Source organism: Physeter macrocephalus, chromosome 1 (assembly GCF_002837175.3).
Source record: "Physeter macrocephalus isolate SW-GA chromosome 1, ASM283717v5, whole genome shotgun sequence".
Taxonomy (NCBI): Eukaryota; Metazoa; Chordata; class Mammalia; order Artiodactyla; family Physeteridae; genus Physeter; species Physeter macrocephalus.
Genome location: NC_041214.2, coordinates 54,947,854 through 54,975,286, shown reverse-complemented (window position 1 = coordinate 54,975,286; position 27,433 = coordinate 54,947,854). Strand labels below are relative to the sequence as shown.

Genomic DNA, 27,433 nt, shown 5'->3' with positions numbered 1-27,433 from the left:
GCTTATCATCTTTTTACCTCTTTTTCTTTAGGAAGAAAACTCGACCTCATTTTTTGAACATTTGGATAACTGCTCCAATTCCAGTCCATCTAAGTTCTTTTGGATGAACAATCAGTATTTGCCTTCCTTTGCTCATGAACCAGACTGTAACAAGGGTCTTTCTTGAGGACATGATGAAGGCTCACTGTGTTTGCTGGTGTCCCTAAGATACTGTGTAACTCACCATTACCTCCTCGTGCAATAAGACGCACATCTACTTATGTTTAATTGAAGCCAACATGGAAATAGAAGCAGCGTTGCTCAAGTGCATGATCAGAGGATTTTAGTGTCAAAGTCAATTCTGACTATGAGCCTATGAACTAATTCCCTTTCTTGCTGAAAGATTTTGGTAGAACACTTATATGTTTATATACAAGAAGAAAAAGTTCTGGAAGGAAAAATGTGTTTTCTCTAAGCTCTCAAACAAATAAAATAACTACTATCTTGAAGGGTCCTTAGGAAGACTGGGCCAAAGTATACAAAATATAAAATTAAAAGCATGGGTATCAGAATCAGGCTGCCTTGTTCCTGAATTCCTATACCACCACCATATGCTGTGTGACCTTGGGAAAATTATATAAACCATTCTGTGCCTCAGTTTTCTTATCTGTCAAATGAAGTACTTAATAGTACTTTATAACCTTCTGAGAAATAAAAATAAAAACCATAAAACAGAGTGGTCACTTGTCTATAATATATGAAATCTGCTACTCCCCCCGCCCCCACCCCGTACGCGGGGCTCTCACTGTTGTGGCCTCTCCCGTTGCGGAGCACAGGCTCCGGACGCGCAGGCTCAGCGGCCATGGCTCACGGGCCCAGCCGCTCCGCAGCATGTGGCATCTTCCCGGAACGGGGCACAAACCCGTGTCCCCTGCATTGGCAGGCGGACTCTCAACCACTGTGCCACCAGGGAAGCCCTGAAATCTACTTTTTATTCTACAAACTTCTATCTTAAACATTCCAAATATTACAAACCTGTTTTTGACCACACAGGGGGAAAAAAAGTGTATATCCTTAAACATACCTGTCTTGAAAGCAGTAACATTTTCTTCTAGCAATTTCTGCTTTTTTTGGTCAGGGGCTGTAGCAAGTACATTAGCTTCAAGTTCCTTAACTTGGACATTCAAATATTCTTCTTGCTCTGATAAACGCTACAGAAATGTTTTAACATTCAAAACTGTTAGTATTTTAAACTTACTAACAATAACATTTGCTTTAAACATTCTGAATTTTAAAAAAAAGGTACTTAAAATCTTTAAGAAAAAAGACAAAAACTAACAAGAAAGGGCAAAAAACACGATTAATATAAAAATCGAAAATGGCCAACAAAACGCATGAAATGTATACACTCATTATGAAGATAAGTTAAAATGCTATTTTTTAGTATTTACATCAGAGTAGCAAACTTAAAACAAACTGAAGAGTACCTAGTGTTCAAAGACATGGAAAAAATTATTAGCATATGCTACTATTAGTAAATGAATAAGAACTGTCTTTTTGAGAATAATTTGGCATTATGCAACAAAGGCTTAAAACACTGTACACATACCGGGTAATAATTACAGTTTTAGAACTCTAACCTAAGGAAATAATTGGATGAGTGTGTTAAGGTCTGCCTAACAAGGATATTTAAAACAGCAGTGTACATAGTCAACACAGAAAAATATTTATCAAATCATGATACGAACAAAATATGCCAATACAATTGCACACAAAGTAAATGCACATTGGCTTGGAAAGAAAACCGTAATTAATAAGTGAAGAAAAGTTAATAAGACTCATTAAAATCCATATGCAAATTTAATATGTATATCAATATCTACCATATACATAAACACATACATGCAAACTAGACACACTATAAGTTAAAGGACATACATAAAAATTTAAGGTGATAATCTTTTGGGTATTTTCTAAAAACTGTTTTCTGATTTTGTTTCTTAATAGAGACTGGGCATGTATTGCTTTTTCATAATTAAAACATTCCACTTTGAGATAAGAATGAAATAAAGGGTCACAGAGTTGCTAAGGGAAGACACATTTCTATGGAGTACAAATGGAAACCAGAAATAGCTGTGGCTGGAGCAACACTGTGACAGGGCGTTTATCCATTAGTACTCAGGGAAACAAAATCAACAGATGTGCCTTACACCTAGAGACCCAGCCTCCTCCTCCCCCCTTATATTTTAAAATTATAAGCAAACAGCAAAATGCTTCTGCCAAATTGCTGTTGAATTCCAACAGTTTCAGCTAATATTGATTAAAAAAGTACCTGGATGCTTGCAGTAAACTTTTCTAGTGTATTCCTCATTTCTCGTTCACTATGCCTTAACTTAACTACTGCTTCTTCCAGTTGTACTTTCTGTTCCTGAATCTGCACTGCTTTTTGAGAGTCTCTCTGCAACTGTGATTCCATTTCATTTACCTACAAAGAAGAATACCAGTGAAATAAGTTTATTCCAAGAGTCATTTCAGATTAACAGCAACTTATGAATGAAGAAAACCCAAACTTCTGATCTTAAAGACTAGAAACAAACCAAACAACCCAGTTCCAATTCCAAAACCTAAAGCTTAGGAGATGGTCAACTAATTTCTGCATCATAGAATCAGATGAAAAGACAATTTTAAGTGTTGTATAGTCAACTACTATTACAATGAAGGTATAATATACAAATATTTAAGTGGAAAAATATAAACTATTTCAAAATATGAAAAAAAATCAAGCCACAACTCTTCAGAAAAAGTTAGGTATCCAGGACATCCAAGTACATATTTTTAAGGAAGAAAAAAGTATAGTGTCCCGAGGGTGATAATGAAACAGAGCAGTTTTTCCTGAACATTTTGACATTCTCTTATACTTCTGGACATATAAAATATTTTGAAAAAAAATTTGGAAACATGTATCAGAAGTCTTTGCTATATTTACAACTTAAAAAATTATATCAAAATAGAAAAGATAATTATATAATACATTAGTAACTATGTGAAGAAACAAATTAAATGTCAAACAGTAAGTAAATAAATTATGATATGATCCAAATGTCGTAACAGAGAAAGGTATATATGTTGAGCATATATTTTTAAATTAACATACTTTTAGAACTTTAACAGGTTTCATATAAAATCCCACAGCTTATATACTAGTCATTTAGAAAAAATTCAATCTGTTAACTGAAAATTTGATTACAGTACATTTAAAATAGCAGAATTTTACAGTATGTTACATATCAGTAAAGCTGCTTTAACAAAAATGTCTTGACTATAATTTTGTACATGCTGACCTCTTCTTCTGAGATTTCAACAACAACTGATGAACCCATCCTTCCTTTCATTACTTTGCTTCCACCACCAGTCATTGTACCTGGAGAACAGAGGAGAGAAGTCAGACTTAGGTGTCTCCCCCAACAAGATTAAATAAACTCAATGGCAGAGAAAAAAACATTACCTGACTGTTCTATGATTTGCCCCTGTAATGTTACCACTCTCCATCTTCTATCTTTTTGATATGCTACTCTTGTGGCTTGATCTAAGTTGTCAGCTACTAAGGTATCCCGTAAGGCAAAATAAAAAGCTTGGCGAATTTCCTCATCTTTTACTTTTACTAAATCAAATAATCGATAAGTATTTTCAGGAGTTTGAATTTTGGTCATTTTCTTTGCCCACACTGCCATCTAAACATAAAAAAGAAAAATAATATATTATATAAAGATATCGTTTGTTAGATATCATTTATAGAAGTAATACACATGTATTAAACATAAGGACATGTATATAAAGTTCTGAGTATCTACATAATTAAGTATTACTTTACTGTTATTTTAAAAAAGAAGTTATTGTAACTAACTCTATTCACAGATGACATGATCTTACATGTATTAAAATCCCGAGGAATCCATACATTAAGAAACTATTAGAACTAACATGAATTCAGCAAAGTTGCAGAATACAAGATCAATGTGCAGAAATTAATTGTATTTCTATACACTAGCAATGAATAATCTGAAAATGAGATTAAGAAAATTCCATTTACAATAGACTAAAAACAAAACAAAAACCCCAGGACACTCTTGATATTAAAGAACAAAATGAAAGGACTCCTGATTTTAAAGTTTACTACAAAGCTATAGTAATCAAGACAGTGTGGTATCAGTTTAAGGACAGACATATAGATAAATGAAGAGTCCAGAAATAAACCCTTACATTTATGATCGGTTGATTTTTGATGAGGGTGCCAAGAAAATTCAACAGGGAAAGAATACAAATGGTGCTGGAACAACCCGATATCCAAAAGAGTAGAGTTGGACCCCTACTTTACATCGTATTATAAAATTAACTTAATATGGATTAAAAAACTAAATTTAAAACCTAAAGCTGTAAAACTCTTAAAACAGAGGTAAATCACCCTGCCATTGGATTACACAGTAGTTTCTTAGACATGACACCCAAAATACAAGGAACTAAAAATAAATAAACTGGACTTCTATCTAAATTTTTTGCTTCAGAGGACACCATCAAGAATGTGAAAAGAGCTCAAAGAATAGGAGAAAACATTCGCAAATTACGTACCTGACAAGAGACTTGTATCCAGAATATATAAAGAATTCTTACAACTCAACAGTAAGACAAACCAATTAATAAATGGGCAAAGAATGTGAATAGATTTTTCTCCAAAGATAAACAAATGGCCAATAAATAAGCACATGAAAAGATGTCGTACAAAAACCTGTGTACACGAATGTTCATGGCAGCATTAACCATAATAGCCAAAACATGGAAACAACCCAAATGTCCATCAATTGATGAATAAACAAACTGTGCTACATCATATAATGGAATATCATTTGGCAGTAAAAAGGAATGAAGTGCTGATACACATGTATGAGCCCCACCCCCTGCAAAGAGAAGAGAGGGAACTTATTTATTTATTTTTGGGCACACCACATGGCGTGCAGGATCTTAGTTCCCTGACCAGGGATTAACCCTGCACCCCACAGTGGAAGTGTGGAGTCTTAACCAATGGACCGCCAGGGAAGTCTCAACATGGATGACCTTTGAAAAGTAAGTTAAAGAAGCCATACACAAAAGGCTACATATTATATGATTTCATTTATACAAAATGTCCAGAATATGTAAATCTAGAGACATAAAGTAGATTAAAGGTTGCAGGGGGATGGAGGGGTGGGAGAATAGGGGTAGTGACTCCTAATCTGTATGGGGTTCCTCTTTTGGGGTGATGAAAATATTGTGGAATTAAGACAGTGGTCATGATTGAACAATCCAGACCACGTGCATGTACTAAAACCTGCTGAACTACGTATTTTAAAATAATGAATGTTATGATTGTGAATTGTATCTAAGTGTTTCTTTTCTTTTTTTAAAAAAGTAGTTATTGATGATGGAAGTTAGAAATGCAAACTACCAGTCATTGTAACATTGGAAGGTATATTCCTTTAGGGGAGGCAGTAGAGGATTTTTTTTCACAACCATGTAACCCCAGAGCCTAATATAATCCTCGAAACCTATCAGGTGGGGCTTCCCTGGTGGCACAGTGGTTGAGGGTCCGCCTGCCGATGCAGCGGACGCGGGTTCGTGCCCCGGTCCAGGAGGATCCCGCATGCCGCGGTGTGGCTGGGCCCGTGGGCCATGGCCGCTGGGCCTGCGCATCCGGAGCCTGTGCTCCGCAGCGGGAGAGGCCGCGGCGGTGAGGGGCCCACGTACCGCAAAAAACCAAACCAAACCAAAACAAAAACCTATCAGGTGTTCACTTAAATAACTATGAAAAAAAAAGCTAGGATTCAAAATCAAAAAACACTTGGCACTTAAAAACTAAATTACAGGTAGATTATGAATACCCACCTTATCCAAACCTATAAAGGTTGCAACTCCAATATTTTGTCTTTTAAGGAAGTTTACACATTCTTGGGCTGTATCGATAGAATCAACAACAATGTAGTCTAATGCATGACAACAGGATGAAATAGCAATATCATATTTTTCATCAATTGCTCCTAAGTCCCCCTAATAATTGAGAGGAGGGGGGAAAAAATCAATGCACAATCAGCAAGGAATTAGGCACAGGATCATTTTATTAGTATTTCATATAGATTTTTCAAGTTGCGTTTAACTGAACTATACCTACATATGGTTTTAAACAGTACAAAAAGGGTACACAATGAAAAATTTAAGTGTTCCTCACATTCAACCTTTCTCTTCTGCAAAGGCAATCACTACTAGAATTTTTAATCTACCTTAAAAAAAAACTTATGGATATATAGTTTGAATTTTTAATGAGCACAAAATGAGAGAACTGTTTTCATAGCATGTAAATGAAAACGTATAATGTGAAGATTTGAAATCTAAAAGTATTATAAGCAAAATAACTTATAGAATAATAAAACTGAATTATTGAAAGACATTTAAGATTATGTAAATCTGCTTCTCAGTCTATTAATAAATTAGCTATCCCCATTTCCTTCCAGCCACCTTCTAGCTGGCCACAGCTCCCTTCCTTCTTCAGGCTCAGGAGCTCAGGCTTCAGGTACCCACTATCCCTAGCCTTGGGTTTTGACATCATCCCTTGTTGATTTTCCTAAACTCTGGCCGCAACCTTTAGTATAATGGTATAAAACCCAGAATATAATTTATCAAGTTCTTATTTTTTTTAAAAAAGAAAAAAGGAGTTTGTTAAGTTTATCACTAGAGTTGGATCACTTTCTTAAAATGACTATAATTATAAATAATTTAAAAAAAACCCAAAACTATCTGTAACATGAACAAATCCATACCACAAAGAATTTTATCATGCCTGAGTGTAAGAGCAAAATGTTTAAAAATGAATGTCCTTTAAAAGAAACAAAAAGTAAATGTTATTTTATGTACAGAGACACTTAATACACAGTTCTTTAAGTCAATGTAAAAAAATTATAATTTCTGAGAAAAATGTATAGTCATTTACAAATAAATTTACTTTACCAATCTTCCATATATTCCTGGAATTCTGCCAGATTTTTTTTCTTGAATTATTGCATCAAGGACTTTCCCCCTACTTCGATTCATTGCTAAGGAACTCTTTGCTTCTTCAACTTTTTGGAAAAGATCACGAACCAAACTTTTGAAATTTATTTCTTCTTGTATAAGTTTTTGAAGTTGTTTTTCTTTCTAAAGGTGAAAATAAAGAAAATGAATCCCAGAAGTTTACACCCTATCACAGTATAGAATTAGTTGTAATACCTAATAAAAGAAGGAAAGGCCAATAATCAACACTTGAACCAGGACTAAGCTGTCACATTGCAACCGTTGGTTTGATTTTGAAAAATATGGATGGGTTTTCTGTTTTAAAGGGGGCATAAATAATTTGGGTCAATAATAAGGAATATAAACACAATATAGACCTAGGAGCAGTGCACTGGCTGCTAGAGCTAGAAGAGTTAGGGTTGTGGAAATCACAGTTTGGCACCACACAGTTACGCATAAATGTGTCCTAATTCTTATATTCTTACACTAATCAAAAACAGACCTCAATACAGGACTCTAGTTATGGGTGACCAGGCAGGGCTATCATTACACTGTGCCTTGCTTTTTAAATAAAAGGAGATTTATTATATAGTATTATATAGCATATATTATTATATCTAATTAAATAAAGGAAAACAAAGAACAAAAAAAGCATAGCTCTGAAATGAAGGAGAGCATGATGAGTGAACAGTACTATCGCTAAACAAAAACATCAGGCTGCCAACAAGAGGAACCACACACATGCACACAAAAAGCCTAATTCTCAGTTTCTCAATCTCCAAGTCAGAGCAGCCATTTTTCTAACTGACATTCTATTCTCCTTCACTTCCTGGCTTTAAATTATTACATGTATTACCAGTCATCCTGGTTTAAAGTATTGATAAAAGCTCAAGTTACAGATGTAATTTATCCAAAAATAAACTGAATCACAAGGAAGATAGAAGCAGTCACTGAATATAACTTAAGTTTACATTTAAGTTCTACACGGCCATGAAGTTCTCTGATGACCAAGCGGTGTGCATTTACTAAAATGAAAAAGACTTCCTTTTCAGTGTAATTTCTCTCCAAGCAGCATCTTCTATTGCCATCTTGCCTAATGACGCTTTGGAGATTAAAGTTATGAAATTGCTTATATGTCTAATTCACTCAGTGATAGCAGAGAACATAGATGAGCTAATAAGCCAATGTCTTGATTAGTTTAACAACTTGCAGTCCCAACAAAGAAAATACATTCATAAATTCAAAAACAGAAAAAAATACACTAAGATAGTTGACTTGCATATTTGTTCACACACACACTTACACTTATTTGTGATTTTCCTTTACCATTGACGAAGCTGTCTACACTTAGATTTAGGGAAACAAAAAACTTTCTTTTGTTTAAATTTTTACCTTGGGAAATAACGGTGGCGGCAGCGATATTATTTGCTGTTTGACACTTGAAGGGAGAACGCAGCTTCTTGATAGTCTCGATTAGTATCAGATAGAATACTGAAATATTAACCCCATTCTTTTGGGAAAGATTACACTAAACAATAACAACAAAAATATCTGTGTACCAGTCACTTAAGATGTTGAGAAAAGGACTTCCCTGGTGGCGCAGTGGTTAAGAATCCGCCTGCTAATGCAGGGGACACGGGTTCGAGCCCTGGACAGGGAAGATCCCACATGCCACGGAGCAACTAAGCCCGTGTGCCACAACTACTGAAGCCCACGCGCCTAGAGCCCATGCTCCATAACAAGAGAAGCCACCGCAATGAGAAGCCCGTGCACCGCAACAAAGAGGAGCCCACACTCGCCGCAACTAGAGAAGGCCTGTGCGCAGCAACGAAGACTCCGCGCAGCCAAAAATAAAATAAATTTTTAAAAAAAGATGTTGAGATTAAAAAAAAATAATGTATGTAAATATAAAAATAAATAAAACTAGGGTTCATAAACAATGTTCAGATGAAATACAGAAGAAATGATTTACCTCCTTTAGTTCATGTTCAGTTTGAGGGAGTTTTGCCTCTATATCTCCAATTGCAGCTTTCCTTTCTTTGAGAGTCTCAGAAGCTGCCATTAGAGCTTCATTGGCCTTACTTAATTGAGACACTGCGGTATTATGACGACTGAGATAGATATCAAGTTCTGATTGGGCTACATCCATCTTTGAACGTGCTTCATTTACTGATTTGCTGAAATCCATAAGTTCTTTCTCTCGACTCTGTTAAAATGTGATAGACCCCATTAAATCCGAAATATATGTGTTTTCAAACCTAAACTGAAATGGAAACCATACATTTTGAATTTAACTTAATAGATTCTACAAGCACACTATACAGAAATAATCTCACAAGTGGAATGGACTGTTTTTGCCCAGTTGTGAATGTTCATGGTATATAGTCTTTTCCCAACTGATTTCACAAGAGCTTAACGAGGTAGATAGCATACTAATATCTAATATCTCAATTTAGAGATTAAAATGACAAACAAAGAGTGGTTGAAAGAGAAAAATGTGGATCTGAAATCTAGATTCCATGGTCTTTCCACATTACCTTACCTAAAATGGTAAGGTATAAGGACTACTCAGCAGAAAGTTTCCTCAAGTATATTTATGTTGGAAATCTTTTTAAGTTTTAGAGGTAAGATGAGGTAATCCCCAACACAAGTCATAATTTGATGAGTGAGTAGAAATTTTGGACTACTGCATTTGACTGTATAGAAAGGATCTACTTATTAGAATAATGGAATAAGAAAAGCCCTTACAAAAGCCTAACCCTTTTATTTCACATACAAAGCATTGGCCCAGTAATATAGTATGATATTAGAACATGTCCATATTTCAAAACAGAATCAACTTAGTCTGTAAAGAAACTCCAAAACACTTCATGGAGGTATAATTAACAAAGGTCTTATGTAACTGACTTAAGTAATGAAAGTCAATTCAACTCTATTACTGTCATCTATTAAATATCTATTTAACATGCTCAGTGTTGTCTAAAAGGCTGTGGTGAATATAAACAAAGATAGCTAAACTCTGTGCTTATACTCTTGCTGGGGAGACAAGACATATCAATGAGACAATCTCACACTCTTGTTTTAGTAAAGTGCTAACATAATGTAGTAGCTAATATTTATTAATTCCTTACTTTCTAGGCACTTTATGTAAGTAAACACACGTTTTATTTTCACAAAGATTCACAAGATGGGTAATATTTTCTTCCGCATTTTGAGGAAGATAACTTGGAGACATAACCTGAACAAGTTCAGAGATAATAAGTGATTGACCTAGGATTTGAGCCAAGAACTGCCACATGAGCCATGGTTTTAAAACTATTACAGAAGAGCTACAGAAGCAAAGAAAGGAGATGTCATCTATGGTTAGTGTGGTCCCAAGCATTTATAGGTAGTAACCAATAAATTACCAAGAAAATAATTTAAGAGAAGATGAAAAACAAAATTTGATGATGAAGTCAATGTGTAACGAAGAACTGCACAAAAAACAAAGTATTTGATGAGTATTTTCTTCTACCACTGTAAGTTCTCGTTAAAAGGGAGTCTAGGCTGACCATTTTTAGGAATGGTAGATATTAAAAGTCCTAACTTTTTCTTTTAACAGTTCATTTTTTAATATTACTATAAAAACAATCTTCAAGATTAAAAAAAAAAGCCACCAAAATATATGCCAACCGATAAAGAAATCTTACTTCTTTTTCTTTCTGAAGCCCTTGTGTTTCTTGTTTAAGGCTATCCATAACTTCCTTTAATTTTTCTTCTTCTTTTTCTTTTTCTTTTTCAAGGGCATTGTTTCTAGTTGTTGTCTCAGTTATGATATTCTTACTCTTGGCAGGTATACTTTTAAATTCTTCAACCTAAGATTATAAAACAAATTAAAGTTACTAGAAGCATGTACCTTTAGGACATCCAACACCATCAATATTTGGCTTATTTAAAAGCATTTCTCAGGATCTTCTAGATCTTTGCGGTTTTCATTGTAATTAGGTTTGAAGCAGCTAGCTTTAGCAAGTACTTCCTTAAGCATCTGATGCAATTTCTATGTTCTCTCAGTCTAATGGTAAAACTAATTCTACGAATTCCTGATTCCTTATGGAAGACAATTCTTCCTCGTTGAGCAGTAGATCTTCCTTCTGCTCCAACTTTAGGCTGTAATTATCCTTCTTCACCTGTGAATATGGTCTGAGTACATGGACTTCCCTAAAGTACCCTTCAAAGTACATTACAACTTACCACAAATTACCCATACACCCCTAGTCTCCCTCAAATCCTAAGATCTTTCCCAACTTTACCCTTCCAGAGTCACCACACAGGACTAATATTTTATTCCATTAATACCTTCCAGTAGTAATCACTTTTCCAGTTGATGCCTAAAGGCTAATTATCTCTACTACAGTTACATTTGGCTTAATCTGCCCAATTCAGGGGTTTCTATCAAATCCAGGCTATTTTGTTTATTCTGATTATCTATTACCAGAGAAATTAAACATTTCCCAAAATGGTGTCCCTCAAACACTGACTCACATAGGTGTGTTACTGTACTGAGCATAAAGTATTTTGTGAACAAATGCATTCAGAAAATGCTTACAAGGTAAAGCAGAGCCTGTCTTATAATTACCATGTAATTATATGGTACAAAACTACTTTTAAAAAAAATAAATTTATTATTTTATTTTTGGCTGCGTTGGGTCTTCGTTGCTGCACGTGGGCTTTCTCTAGTTGTGGCAATCGGGGGGCTACTCTTTGTTGTGGTGCGTGGGCTTCTCATTGCAGTGGCTTCTCTTGTTGCAGAGCACAGGCTCTAGGCGTGTGGGCTTCAGTAGTTGCAGCACGCGGGCTCAGTAGTTGTGGCTTGCGGGTTCTAGAGCGCAGGCTCAGTAGCTGTGGCACACGGGTTTAGTTGCTCCACGGCATGTGGGATCTTCCCGAACCAAGGCTCGAACCCATGTCCCCGGCACTGGCAGGCGGATTCTCAACCACCGCGCCACCAGGGAAGCCCGGTACAAGACGTTTTTGAGGGGAGGGGCTTTATGTGTCTCATCTATTAATATCTGATTAAACCATGAATATAGTTTGAAACACCCCAAATTAATTGATTTATTAGTCTGGCTCCTAGCAAGTTAGGCATTCTGGTCTAAACCTCATCTTTCTTTTTTTGAAACCTCAGTCTAGCTAATCAACCACTTGCTGTATATATTATGAACTTCCCCTTCCCTCCTTTTTAAGGGGAAACTCCTGCTGATACTCTTAACTTGATTTCTGCAGACAAAGGTACTATTTTTAAAAATCTATGATATGTAGCCAAAAACATCTTTTTAAATCATACACTCTAGGAAGAAGAAAATTATTTTGTCACCAAAATAGAATTGCTGATGTGGTAAATATTTTGCCAACAATGTACATCAGAAACATAAGCTCTAAAACTCAAAGTCAATGGATACAGAATTTCCCTTTGGGGAAAAATCAGGTTGAGATAAATCCTGAAACATGTAACATTCAGAATCCCAACTCATTCTCTTAGGTAGTATGGGGCAAGAACATTCATGAAAAATAATAAAAACTACATGTGATATTCAGACCTGAAATTTTAAGAATTTCCCCCCTATAACTTACCTTTTCTTTATCTTTTTGAAGTTGTTTTTCCAGTTTTCTGGCTTTACTTGTAGCATGTTTTAATTTTTCCCTAACTTGAACATCTTCCAAATCTAGTTTTGTAAATTTTTCTTTGTTCTCCTCCATAAATTTTGTAATTTTGTTCAGCTTCCTAGCAAAGTAAGAAAATTCTCAGTCACTATTTTGGATATTCCAATATTTTAAAGCCACCTTATATACCTTGCCTGGTTATAAATGTATCCAAGCTCTTATAAGGTAGGATCCTGTTTCAAGCTGACCCTCTCCTCCACCCATATTTGAGGGAGCTGTTAAAATGTGTGACTATAGGAGTTATTTTGTCCTTCTAAGCTGGATTGGAAATAATGACTATGATGTCCAGGTATAGAAAAATTTGATCATAAAAAATAAGCAAAACTCATTTTAAAGAATAAAAAAGAAAACTGCATAGGTAAGGGATATTCGTGTCATTGAAGATTGATATGAGAAAGGTAATGAGAAAACTTTAAGACAACTAACCTGTCAGGTTAAATGCTTATGTTTGCTGATGTTTTGTTATTATGTTCTGCCACTAGGGGGTAGCATCCTGCATTATTTTAAGACGAGTTTTGGGCACTCAAATCTGTGATAATCAACTAGATGTAGGTCAATTAAGTTTTTTGTTTGCAAAAGGAGACCATTTTATATGCTGGCAAATGTATTACACGTATGTGCTGGCAGTAAGTTTATGTACAGACACACACACATACATGCAATAAAATGTAACTAAATAATCTAAATACTTTTAGTACTTTCCAAAAGATTATTACTTCTCTACATCTTTTACATCTTTATTCTTAGCTTTCATTTCGTTTGACAGTATATTGCTCTTCTCATTAATTTCTTTGGTATCTTCATGAATTTTTTCCTTTTGAGTCTCCATTTCAGCAATTCGTTTCTGCAGATCATAACTAGAGAGAGGAAAAAAAAGATACCAGAGATCCTAAAATACCATTTCTAAAATTCTCTAACTATTTTACTAAAATCAGCTGTTTCTAAAGTATTCTCAACCACAGTCAATTAACAATTACCTAGGATTACTGACAGGGAAGGGGGAAACCAACCCAGGGTCAAGGCTAGAATTAGGAACAAAATAGGCTCCATACAAACAAAATTAGATCTGCTATTATATGAATTCAAAAGAATGTATATGTAAAACTATTAAGCATAGTAATACTTGTGAACCCACATCCCAACTTAAAGTAGGATACTTAAAAGTCAACTTCGATACTATGGTAAACCACCCTAATTTAATGAATTCATCACATAAAACAACTTTTAGAATTTTTTTAACTTCAGTCTTCACATTTCTCTAATATGGGAAAAGAGAAGGGCTGTCTTACTGCCAGAAACTAATACAAAAATTGATAAATTAAGGTACTTACATGTAATATTGACAAACATGATTCTTTTTTCTAAATATTTCATTTTCCAAGGTAAGAAATTCAATGGCTATGTTTTTCTCTCCTTCTAAGGCGTCCTTTTCCTTTTCCACCATCTTAACTCTGTTTAACTACAAAAGTTAAAAGTGTAGATTGTTCATATGAAGTGTATTTGAGCAATCTGAATTTAAAATATGCCAACATTAGATAAAGAACATATAAACTACATTAATATAACTGTTCCTCTGAAATGCCAATAAGAAAAATATAAAATTCAACCTAAAACACTAAACTTTGCCTGAATAATTATGACTGTAAAAATATCTGGCTCAGTAAAATTAGTTAATACAGAAAACATTCTGGTTTACAATACAACTAAAGTCTACAGAAGATTCACCTTCTCTCCTCTGTGTTCATTTAATATTTCAAATCTCCGACATAAGACTTTAATAGGTTCATTTAGCCGTCCACAACCAATTATGTCTTCTAAATATTCAAGCATACCCTCATCATGTTCAGTCTGGCCTTTTGGTTTCATCATAGCAATTTGTTCAACTTCACCCTTTTAAAAAAGTAATATTTCACACTCATTGCATATGTTTAGCTACATCAACCTTAAGTGAGAACTAGAAACAATGAACAAATCCAACAGTAATGAACTAAATGATTTAAATCAGTAGCTTAAAGACATTTAATAAAAGTAAAAATGTTCTCTCCACTGATACTCAAGTTTTAAGCAAAATTCAGCAAAGTATTCATACAATCTACAATTAAATCATTGTGGCAACATTTTCAACTATTAACAACAGAATTATAGCTCCTATTCTAAAACAAAGAATTTTCAAAAAGACCCTTCATGGTTAAACTGTAGTAGGAATCCTGTCCCAAGATGGTTAGTATCATTAAGGTTTCTCTATAAACCTGGTGTTATGAGTTCCTCAGCAAGCGCTGGGCTTCGTAAGAATGTCTCAAACTTAATGCTGTAACTTTCTAAAAACAAGACCATTAAATGAAAAAGGAAATATTACTATTTCTCATGGTAATAATATTAATAGAAGAAATCCAACTGACTGGAAACTAAGGATTCTGGTACATACAAAATTGGAAAACTTTTGCTTGTAATCATTATTACAACAACTTTTGAACTGTAATTATAAAATCTTAGATTAACATTATATATTTGTATTTATGCAGTTTAATTACAAAGCGAAAAGAAGAAAAAAATTCACAATCAGTAACTTTCAAGGCTGACTGCCAGGCAGTCATTTAGTTTGATGGGGAAGCAAATTTTGTCTGAACAATGCTCAGGCAAATTGCTGCTACTTTACTTCACACCAGTAGCCTGCTTGTACTCTGTATTATTACAACAGAAGAAAAGGGACAAATAGAAAAAAAAAAAATACCCCTTTATTTCTGCAAAATAACAAAGACTGAAAAACATTTTAAAAAATTATATATTAAAAAAAGCATATAGTCTTTCTCAATTTAAATATCTACAATATGTATTTATGAATGAACCTTAAAAATCTGGGGTAAAACTTGCTAATGATAAAGCGTCACATTTACCAAAATCCTCAACATAATTATACAAGGTAAAAAAATTTAAAGATAAAAGAAAGGATAAAACAGCTCATTTTAAAATCTACTCATTAGGGACTTCCCTGGCGGTCCAGTGGTTAGGGCTCCGCACTTCCACTGCAGGGGGCATGGGTTCGATCCCTGGTCGGGGAACTAAGATTCCGTTAAAAAAAAAAAAAATCTACTCATTAAAGGGCATAATCTTAAACATTTTTTACAAGTGATCACTTTTCTGTACTTTGACAACAGGACATGATTATAAAATACAAAGTGAAATGTTATCCTAAGAGCCTGTTATTTTTTAGATTTCTCTGCAACCTTGGGTATGTATGATTTAGTTTTAACTAAGTATTAGTGTTTAAAATATGTAGCTATTTATATAAAATGTTTTATTCTGCTTTCAATTGTCAGTTTTTTCCAAATATTTTCACAACAATTTTAAGTTTCAGACAGGATTTAAGCCTGGAAGAGTGTCCAAAGCTTTAGATTACAACAGGGATCCCACTTCTCCACTGAAGAAGCCAAGAGACTTCTTACTCAGTTGTTATCTATACAGGGTTTATCAACGGCAACATTACTGACATTTTGGGCTGAATACTCTTTGTTGTGGGGAGCTATGCTGGGTATCACAGCATGTTTAATAACATCTCTGAACTCTACCCATTAGATGTCAGCAGCATCAGGCTTCCCCCAGCTGTAACAGCCCAAACTATCTCCAGACAATGCTAAATATACTGGGGGTGAGGATGCAAAACTACCCCCAGCTGAGAATCAATGATCTGGAGGTAGTCAGTTTAACTTTTTTGTATTAGTGTTAACAGTCCAAATATCTGACACCTGATAGTCTAATATTCTACCTAATTCAATTTGAATATCTGAACACTTATTTTAAGAAAAATGAAAAACCATACCAAGAGAACTTACATGTCTGAATCAAATCACTATAAGGTATTATTTAAGTATACACTTTTCAGATAACCAGAAGTTATGATTTGGTGTAAGAATGATAAAAATATTCCTAAAGGCATCACACTTTTCCTGGCCAAATTACTTATTGAAGAGATGGAATACCACCATTAGGAGACTGCCTGGCTTTGAATAAAGCATAGCGGTTGCTTGTTTTTGGTTACTTGTTCCTCCCTTTCCAATTAAAATGAAGGATATACAGCTCTGATTTCTTTTCATTCTAACAAGGTTGCCCAGTAGAAAAAAACATTTTCAAGTGAAAGACAAGGTCGTTTATGAATCAACATAGTTCCCCACCTCAAGTCCCATATAACATTGTTTTATTATATGGTATTCATTAAAAACAAAAAAAACAGAAACCAGTTATTATCAGATTAGCACCATTGAATCAACAGGTTATTAAAACATTTAGGCTTCTACCTGTCACGTGACAATTAGGACTGTTGTGGTATTTCAGTGACAGACAACTTGGGACCTTTCTTGTGGTTCTGTTCCTTGATGTCCTCTGCCTTACTACCTGCTACTATTTGTTTTCTTCCTTCTTTTTCCATTTTGTGTCATTTCTTGTATAATCTGTGGGTTGACAGTCTGCTTAGAGGACCACTCATATTTCAGAAAATGTACCTATCCCATGTGAAATTATAGAATATCGTTTTAATTTAGGGCAATACCTTCAACACATTTCAGAAATAATTTTAAAGCATCAACCTGAATTTAAAGTCACCTTACCACTCAAAGCTCCAAATCACAAGTAGTGGTAGCATGATGAGACAAAAAAAAAAGTTTCAAGTTGCTATATGCTACCATCTGAAGCTGGAAAAGTTTTGTGGGCCTCCCCATGGTTATTCCTATTTTCTATAGCTTAAGTATACTAAACAAGGTTTTAAACAATTTTTTTCACTGTTGTTTACTAGTGACTTCCTATGTTTTAATTTATATTCACACTATATCAGAGATACTAAGGCAAATGTGGAAATACCATCTGTGTTTTTTTTTAAATTTTATTTATTTATTTATGGCTGCATTGGGTCTTCATTGCTGCGTGCTGGCTTCTACTCTGTTGCAGTGCGTGGGCTTCTCACTGCGGTGGCTTCTCTTCTTGTGGAGCACGAGCTCTAGGCGCGCAGGCTTCAGTACTTGTGGCATGCGGGCTCAGTAGTTGTGGCTCGCAGGCTCTAGAGTATAGGCTCAGTAGTTGTGGCACACAGGTCTAGTTGTTCCGTGGCAGGTGGGATCCTCCTGGACCAGGACTTGAACCCATGTCCCCTGCATTGGCAGGTGGATTCTTAACCACTGCACCACCAGGGAAGCCCCATCTGTGGTTTTTTAAAGTAACATAAAAATAGCAAACATATTTCAAGAGGATATTTATAACATCCAAGGCCTAATCCATAACTTATTGAAGTGGACGGCAAACCAGGGTATTGTGATTCATTTATAGCATTCCTCAATAATCTAATTTACAAGAATACAGCTTAAAAATCTAAGAGGAATGAATAGGTACCATGCTTTTTTATCTTTACTGAAACAGAATCCAAATTTTAGCAAGCAAGAACCACAGGAAACTGAAATATAGTATATAGCTATAACAAAGCTCTTTTCCTAATAAGACCTGAAGGTTTAAGGTAAATATGGGCATTTGCATCAAAATTAAATGGCCCAGATTTACTAGGCTTTGAAATTTTATTTTGCCTTGGTAATATTTTTATTTTCTCCATTTTCCACTGTAATGTAAGTTATTGTTCTTTCTCTTATTCTGATAAATTTTATTCTAATTGCTCTTTGTGAACTAACAGAGGGCAAGAAACCAAATGACTGAGGTTAGTATCTGTCTAAATTAAGTGCATAAACAGAAAGGACAATGCTTTAGGAGGTAGACTGCTGGATATCTATTTTGGATGCTTAGAGGTAGTTTCCTATTTTCTTTCATATAGTTGAGGCGGTTGAACAAGACACTTTTGGATAACTAAAGTACTATTGATAAAGCTAAAATTCTTTTGATATAGCACAGACTTATTTCTATAGGCTAAAAGACCAGAATCCAAATAAGTTTATGTGTTATGCCAGGCTTAGAAGAAGTATACTGAAAAGAAAAAGGGAAAGATGACTAGGTAACAACTCAGATCTCGGTTAATCCAATCTCCAAATTACTAAACAATTAGAAAAAAATTTTGGTTCTTGTTTTAAATTTTAGTTTAGATTTTATAATATGAAGACAAAAAGCATATGAAGTTGAAAATTGTGACAAAACTAGCTACCCATGAAATGCCACACAGATCTAACAAAACCCTACTTGTTTACACTGATAGTTATAACAATGGGACAACAGCTCCCGAACAAGGTATATATAAACAGGGAAATGTACAAACATAGAAAGCATAATGGCCAATTATAATCTAACACTTCTGGAAGGCATGTGTATAAGTGACTCTAAGGACAAGAAATGGAATTCTACAACTTTTGTATCATTTATAGCATCTCAGCATAGTGACTCATTAGGAATTCATTCAAATAGTCAACGATGAAATTTTAAATGACTTCAAATACTAGAAATGCCTACTTGAAGACCCTACTATACCATTATAAATAATTAAAAAAAAAAAAGTTTACCCTTATGGACTTCTAAACTTTAGTGCTTTTTAGTCTTAAAAATAAGTTTTCACTTTAGCTGGAATTATATTACCTTCGGTCGTTAATCACTACCACTGGCCAAACAGCCTACGCATTTTATTCAAAGTAATCACTTATGTCTTAGATGATGATATTCTGATGTCTCCAAGTTCCCAGCCTCCCAAACCACAGCTAGTTTTAAAGATGTTATTTAGTGGGAGATAAGGTAATGAAAACTGCATTCTTACTTACCTTCAAATGCTTTAAGTCTCTAGTGCAGGAGTCTAAGATTTTGATAAGGAACTAAATAAAAATCCATAGAAACCACTGCCACTTTCCCTCAAACTTTTAAATAGGGCATCATTAGTTCTATCTAGTCCAATCCCTGTTTCTTCTTCCTAACAGGTGAGTTTCTAAGGTTCTTATCTGTAAATTTAATCAAATGGAATTCAATTTGTTAACGTGGAAAGTTTATCTCGGTATTAAAAATAATTTAAACAACGTAACTGTTAAGATGACATAAAAAGGTTGAGATTATTATGAGGACAAATGGCTTAAGCATCCTGGGCACTTAAGAAGCACATTTTTTCTTTCTCTTAATATATATATATTTTTTTACTATTTTTTTTTTTTTGCGGTACGCGGGCCTCTCACTGTTGTGGCCTCTCCCATTTCGGAGCACAGGCTCCGGACGCGCAGGCTCAGCGGCCATGGCTCACGGGCCCAGCCGCTCCGCGGCATGTGGGATCTTCCCGGACCGGGGCACGAACCCGTGTCGCTTGCATCAGCAGGCGCACTCCCAACCACTGCGCCACCAGGGAAGCCCAAGAAGCACATATTTAATATAAAGTTTACAATGTAAAAACTACTCTTATTTACATCTTTGGGAAGTTACTTTATTTAGCTCCCTTTATTAACTGAATTATGCTCCCATTTCGGAGCACAGGCTCCGGACGCGCAGGCTCAGCGGCCATGGCTCACGGGCCCAGCCGCTCCGCGGCATGTGGGATCTTCCCGGACCGGGGCACGAACCCGTGTCGCTTGCATCAGCAGGCGCACTCCCAACCACTGCGCCACCAGGGAAGCCCAAGAAGCACATATTTAATATAAAGTTTACAATGTAAAAACTACTCTTATTTACATCTTTGGGAAGTTACTTTATTTAGCTCCCTTTATTAACTGAATTATGTAGAGAGAGGCAATATCAAGGGAAAAAAAAATCACCCTTTCAAGGGTTAAAACGCAGCCTATTTTGATGAGTCTATGCACAGGTGTAAAACTTTGATTATCCCTGCGTGACAGTAAATAAACAGCAAATAAGATAAACACAATGATAGGTTCCTGCAAAATGGTATCACTATCAAATTTAGTATTCTAAAGGGGCATCTTTAATCCATAATTAACCAAATCAAATTCCAGAATACAAAAAGTCCATAAAAGTTAAATCTGGGGGCTTCCCTGGTGGCGCAGTAGTTGCGCGTCCGCCTGCCGATGCAGGGGAACCAGGTTCGCGCCCCGGTCTGGGAGGATCCCACATGCCGCGGAGCAGCTGGGCCCGTGAGCCATGGCCGCTGTGCCTGCGCGTCCGGAGCCTGTGCTCCGCAATGGGAGAGGCCACAACAGAGGGAGGCCCGCATACCACAAAAAAAAAAAAAAAAAAAAAAGTTAAATCTGATTAAAACACACACACACACCTTTAATCCCACATTTATGTAAATTCAAATCTTATTTAGAAATATATCTGCTGATGATTTCCCAACATCCTAAAATGGATAAGTTAGGTTTAATAGGTTTAGGTTATAGAAGTATTACAAATGAACTAAAAATATTAACATAAGTCATCCCAGAATATTTCTTTACCTTCTACTTACACTATGTACGTCTAAAAGTAACATTTTTTTAAAAAAAGCAGTTGAAGAATATAGACTAAAATGGAAATAGAGGCTAACACTTAATAAGTTTCTTACTGGGAACACTCAGTCATACTAATCAAACTTTTAGTATCAAACCAAAATTCCCAAGTTAGTTTAAAATCAGTAGTACAGGACACTAAAGAATATTAGCAGCTACTTCTATATCACAATATAGTTTTCCTTTTATTATTATGCTCTTGGTGATTGTAGGTAGGACAAAGGAAAAGAAGATAGCCTCAAATCAAAAGGGGATTTTAATATGTCTGACAAAGCCATGTTTTACACTAAGAACTTTTTTGAAAGGTAAGACAGAGAAGATAAGGAATTTTTCTTACCAAGCAACACTGGTAGAAAATATCTTTACTCAGATAAAGAATACAGGGTTTCTAATAAAAATCAGCTTAACACCAGGTACTTAATTTTATACCCCTTTAAAAAGATTTTAAAAGTTGTGATACTTAAGAATGAAATATCATCTGATCTTCCAGTAGAAGTGGTTCAAGTAGGCCATTTGAAACATAACAAAGAGCTTGAATAAGCTTTTAATTGACCATTCTAAGCATTAAAAAAAAAAGTTAAATCAGGTGCTCAGGTAAATTTGTGAAACACCAAGTATATAGAGTTTTTTTCTTTTAAGTATATAATATTAGTAGAAATGACAAACAAGAACAAAAGTAAAGGAAAAGAACTATTAAAAGATAACAAATCTCATTTAAAATGTTATCTTAATACAAACAGAAATGATAAATAGTTGCTATGTCCCTGTCACGCTAAAGCAGCACAATAATATTGGTGTTTAATATTTATTTTACTACGCCAATATTTACGTGCTGCTAGAGCGGAACAAGTATGTCAGTCCATCCAAACATAAAATGGGCATATGATGATGAAATTACAGTTCTGAATGAATTTCCTTAAATTTCTAGAGCAGCAAATAATGATTCGCATCTTGACTGTAGTATGTAAACCATGATGTGCTGCTACAGTACTTTAAGGCCTCAAAAATACAGGATTCATCCAATAGGGAAAAATTCCTTACACTTTATTTTAAAAAAAGAAAAAAAAAAGAAAAAAGAAAAAAAAAAGAAATGAGAGAACCTCTAATATCTTTTAATAAATTTACCTGTAAGATTAAAAATCTATTATGGTCCAAGTCAATTCCATGGCTTCGAAGAAGATTTCCAACATCCTTAAATGTTTTCTTCTTCCCACTTATGTGATAAACAGAAGTATTATCTCTGTAGGCCGTTCTGGATACATAAAAGTTACTGTTAGGAACTACTTCATAATCATCCCCTTCCTGTTTTGAGGAAAAACAAAACCAGAAAACAATTGTTGGTATTAAGTCAGAGGTTTGCTCCAAATTTCACTCACTTCATACTGAAACCAATTCTATGGCTTAAGAACTTCAATTGGATATGCACATAAACTGACAATAGTTCTTAGAATTAATCTTAGCAAAGATTAGAAATAATTTTTCAAGTTCTTTGATTCCTTCCTCATAGATCACAAAAAAACAAAAAGTCAAAGCAACCAAACAAACAAAAAAGAAAACACCCCACCTTCAAGCCTAAAAACATATTTGACTGAGAAAAGAATTGATGGAGGGGCACAAGAATCCCACTGTATCCAAAACAAACTCATCCAAATTATTAAACCATGTTGACAGATTACTAGTCCATTAAAAAAAAGCTGCAAGAGATGATTTGAGGAAAAAGGAAGGAAGGTACAGTAGTGGGATAATACAGCTTAGTTTTTTTTCTTTTTTGGGTGAAGAATACGTCATTAATTGTAGGTAAAAAAAATTGCAATGAATTGACAACTACATTCCCCTATTTTTTTAATCAAACAAATTTAAAAATTGAAGTGCAAATCTGCTTTAACATTAAAACTTGCTTTCCTTTAAAAGCTATGTCATTTTGAAATCATGGTTTTTAAAATTTACACAAATCAAGTGTAACTAATAAGCAATGGAATCAAATCTGATTTACTGGCAATCTACTTTCCAACCCAAACTGTACAATAGAAAAGCACTAAGAAACAAAATTAAAATATATACCACCATGTAGATTTAATTAAAGCTGTTTATATTAAAATTAAAAAAATAACAAAAACAAAAAACCAAAACAAGACCTGGAGGCCAAATCACATCCTCATTTCATTATGTAATTAGTTTTCTACTGGTGATGCTTGGGCGTCATTTTTAGGTTCCAGTCAGTCATTTTTGAACCACGTATTTCCAAAGTTAATTATTAAATAGAAGAGAAAAAAAAATCCCAATACCAACAGAGCCAAGTGAATAATCTAAACAGACATTTTACCTATAATTGTCTCCTCTTCTAGAAAACAAACATGTTACCGTACCCTTCCCTGTTTTAAAAGGGTAGTTTACTTCAAACTGAAGCAAAGCTCTTTCATATCACCTATACACATGACTACTAGTAACATTAAATTTAATGCGAATTGAAATAAGGGAGATGGTAAAGTTAGTCAAACTGTTAACATTTTCAAGTTTAGGTAACTTATCTGAAAGCAATAAAAACATAACTTTAAAAATGAATCCAAAATTTATAGTAAAAGAATGCTTACTTGGTACTTGGGATACTAAAACTGCTCAATGTTTTACACCAAAAAGGTAAGCATTATTATGAGCTACTTATAATTCATTTCCCTGGCTAAAAATTTTAATATTTTAATTTTAACAGCCACTACCACCAATTCTCAAAAAGAAAATATGGTCATGGAGGTAATGAAATAAATATTGGTTCTGCTTTAACCATATACTAATTTTTATGAGCCAAATTTAAGCCAAAAATAATAAAATGTGCAACGTATTGAAATCCTTTGTGTTCCTCACTTGAAGTTGCAAATAACTAAACAAAGTCCCTTACCTTATCAATTATCTTTTGAAAATGAACTTCTACAGTACAACTCTGAATATCCTTGTGTTCATCAGAATTGTGTATTAGAACTGAGAGTTTTTTAGATCTTATTTTTTGTGCTCGATAGCCAAACACAAAAAGCATAGAATCAATAACATTGGATTTGCCACTGCCATTTGGCCCAATAATACAGGAAAAGCGCTGCATAAAAAGAACAGAAAAAAAAAAAAGTTAAAAAAACTGTTTTCATATATCATGTCTCTTATATCACAAGCTTCAACACTTTAAATAAGACCATATTCTAATTTTAACTCAGACTTTTTACAAAATTCATTCTTATAGTTAAAGAGAAAATACTCCTTTCAAACATAAAACCCACCAATTCTATTCAGTGAGAAAAACTTTATAAAGAGAGGTACCAAAAGATAACCAGATAAACAAAAGCTAATTTCAGTTGTTAAAAGCATAGAAAGCATACCGTATTTTTAATCAACCAGGATAAATACAATAACTACAAAATTGAAACATTTTGTAATAAAGACGCAATACCTTACAACGGTTATTTTAAAAAGGTCAAATACCTTATGGAAAGGTCCCAGAATTTTTTCCCCAGCATAGGATTTGAAGTTCTGGTTTACAATATGAGTTATCATAAGACGAGGAGCTCCAGCTTCATTGGTCATTGCTGGAGGTGGGGGAGGAGGGATGCTATTCAAAATCTCTTCTAAACTTCTATTATCTATTTCCTCACTTGGAGTCTCTAAGTCAGTCAAAGGAAAGGGAAAACAAGGGGAAAAAAGCCTGCATTAGTGCAATTAGTTCGGAGGACTACTGCCTGCTAATCTCTGGAGAGATGTTATTTATGAAACCTAGGAATCTGAATTTTCACTCAAATATAGTATTATCCTAAACTCACAGGGGATGAGAATCTTTTGGTTTGGTTTTATAAAAAAAGAAATTCTTGAAAGAAATGCCACCAGTCACAAAATTCTATAGAAATATACCTTTTAGGAGCCGAAATACTACGTCGTCATGTAAATCTGGGAAATCCACAACCACTTGATTCCTTGCTCCCTGTCTAAACAGGTGGTTAAATCCTAAGGCTCTAGATCCAACTCTCTCCGTATCTGTGAGCACCTGGAACCTTAACTTTGGACACTCGCGAGCTCTAGAGACACTGTCATAGGGGTTTCATGTCATTCAGTTCCTGGACTCACAAAAGCTACGGTAGTTTCGAGTAAATTATCATCTTCTCTTAGCAATTTAAGACCACGAAGGTGAAGTTACAGGGTCAAGAAACTTTTCATCATATTATAACATACAGTCAGGCTGACTCTGTCTGAAAAACAGTCCACTAGCTCCTGGCTGACCGTGTCGATTTCCGTGGAAAAAGAAGACAATGAAGAGAAATTCAGAATTGAAGCTATTTACTCGCCCCCATCCCCTCCGGCACCGTTACACCGATACTGCACATTGTCTAATCTGTGAAAATCGCCAAATCGCTTTCTTGAGCGGCTCTACCGGACCTTCAGATGTCAACCCCGCAGCCCCTCTTGTCCGCGCCCAAGAACACCAGCCAGTCCTGGGCTGGGCGCGGATGCACCCGGGTCTCCCCCGCGCTTGCCCGCGGCGTCGCGAAGGGCTCCTCACCTGCGGTGGCAGGCGCGAGGCTCCCCGCGCGGCCGGACGGCGGCTCGGGCTCCGCGTCGCTGCTGGCGCCGTCCGGGGACTGCGGCGGCCCTTGCTCTCTGCGCCGGGCGGTGGAGGGCTGGGTGCCTTTACGGGGCATGGTCGCTGGGGCCGAGAGAGAGCCGGGAGCAAGTCGGGCCGCGGGCCCGTGCCGGTACGTACCCCCCTCCCCGGCCCCGCGGTGAGACGGGCTCAGCCCCCAACCCCGTCCCACTCGGGGAAAACTCCGTCCACCCGTTTTCGAGAGCCCCGTCGTCAAACCCCGCTCAACGCCAGCGGGTCCTCGAGAAAGAAGGCACAAAAAACTCAAGTCCCAAGAAGGCGGGATTCGTTTTCTTAAGTCCTAAGCAAGTGGGAAAACCTAGACGTGCTTGGGGATCAAGCAAGAATAGAGCAACTGCTTAGGTTCTTTTTACTTTTTAATGCCCCCCCCCGCCGTCCGCCCACAGTATAAGTGTGAAAAACTATTCTAACGTAATTTCTAAACGAAGCAATTCCCATACGCTAGCTTTTGCGGACATTCCCACGCTCTCTGGGCTAGGGATGTAAGCGCACAGATTCTGAGAGACAAGAGTTCGTTTGAGGGGCTATCTATCACCTCTTCCCAGAGCAGCGAAGAGCCAACTGGCGGCGAGCCGCCCACTTTCCTCTCCCCGCCATTTAGCCCTCGGCGCAGCGGACGGCCCGGGGGCTCTGAGGTCTGCCCCGGCCGGGTCCGACCACTAGCGATTTTCAAATCGGAAGCCGGCAGCGCCGGCTCCGGTTCAATCGCCTTGAGGTGGCAGGGGTCTGTCCCTCCGGGGTCCGCGGCAGAATCCCGTTGGACAATAAACTACGAAAGGTCACCAGTTAAGGGCTCAGAGCCGGTGGTTAGTCCCTTGCGGGAAGTGAGACGGGCACGGGGCCACGCTAGAGTCCGACCAAGACCGAGATTTCTGAGAAGAGGTCCGCGAAGCTGAGAGGCTCCCCCCAACCACCCCCCCCTCGGGCCCCCAGTCTCCTGAGCAACGCTTATGTAGCTCAGAGAAGTGGCGCCCGGGAGAAGCGCGCGGGAGCCTCGACTGCCGGGGAGCGGCCGAGGGGGGAGGGGTGACAGCGAGAGAAATCTCCAGGCGGCAGCCTCAGCCTAGACTTCGGCTGCTCCAACTCAAGGCCTCTACTTTCCAGGAGCCCGCGGACGGGACAGGAAGTAAGAGTGTGACAACCTGATCAGGAAAAGAAGTATTTTACCTGCGGGATAGTCCACTCAGACCAAGGTTGGAAACGGTTGCATACCCCCCCGCTCCTACCGGTGTTTCGGCTGCGGGTCCTTCACTCGAAAATGGCGCCTAAAATACAAACTCGAACGGAAATTCGTTACAAATGCGCGCAATGCTTTCTGGGAACCACTAATTTGAAAAAAATGCAGCGATTATCGCCGCCATTTTCTGGTCGCTTACGCGCATGCGCGAACTGCTGGCGGGACCCAGGCGGCAGAGGACATTTTCTATTAAGTGAAAAAGAAAAGCGAAACAATGTTTGCGAAACAATGTTATCCGTGGGCCTACGGCAATAGCACTGTTATAAAAAATATTTTTTAAGAAACCTTGAGAATTTTGAAAAAGATAAAAAAAATAGAGTGGGGATCCGCCCACAGCTAAAGGCGAGGCTCAGTTGTCCAATGACGCCCCTTAAGGAGAGGGCGAGCTCGCTGAGGGGCGGGGTCTAGGGCCTG

General features: G+C 36.4%; 1 protein-coding gene across 3 annotated transcripts in view; it reads right to left on the bottom strand.

The window, feature by feature from the left end:
• Nucleotides 1-27,314, bottom strand: part of SMC4 (structural maintenance of chromosomes 4) — a 35,867-nt gene extending 8,553 nt beyond the window's left edge. The window contains exons 1-17 of one of the 3 annotated variants that reach the window (XM_007110558.4): nucleotides 26,950-27,314; nucleotides 25,681-26,001; nucleotides 24,612-24,790; nucleotides 24,040-24,231; nucleotides 22,272-22,448; nucleotides 14,479-14,643; nucleotides 14,085-14,212; nucleotides 13,470-13,610; nucleotides 12,664-12,814; nucleotides 10,743-10,907; nucleotides 9,026-9,259; nucleotides 7,012-7,197; nucleotides 5,896-6,057; nucleotides 3,485-3,710; nucleotides 3,321-3,400; nucleotides 2,312-2,464; nucleotides 1,064-1,190 (exon numbers count right to left, since the gene is read on the bottom strand). In XM_007110558.4, the coding sequence (XP_007110620.1) occupies nucleotides 1,064-1,190; nucleotides 2,312-2,464; nucleotides 3,321-3,400; nucleotides 3,485-3,710; nucleotides 5,896-6,057; nucleotides 7,012-7,197; nucleotides 9,026-9,259; nucleotides 10,743-10,907; nucleotides 12,664-12,814; nucleotides 13,470-13,610; nucleotides 14,085-14,212; nucleotides 14,479-14,643; nucleotides 22,272-22,448; nucleotides 24,040-24,231; nucleotides 24,612-24,790; nucleotides 25,681-25,819 (2,605 nt within the window). In that variant the 5' untranslated portion in view covers nucleotides 25,820-26,001; nucleotides 26,950-27,314. The remainder of the gene's footprint in view (nucleotides 1-1,063; nucleotides 1,191-2,311; nucleotides 2,465-3,320; nucleotides 3,401-3,484; nucleotides 3,711-5,895; nucleotides 6,058-7,011; nucleotides 7,198-9,025; nucleotides 9,260-10,742; nucleotides 10,908-12,663; nucleotides 12,815-13,469; nucleotides 13,611-14,084; nucleotides 14,213-14,478; nucleotides 14,644-22,271; nucleotides 22,449-24,039; nucleotides 24,232-24,611; nucleotides 24,791-25,680; nucleotides 26,002-26,949) is intronic. The other 2 variants (XM_007110557.4, XM_028490650.2) reach the window with 2 other exon arrangements.
• Between the last annotated feature and the right edge of the window lie 119 nt (nucleotides 27,315-27,433).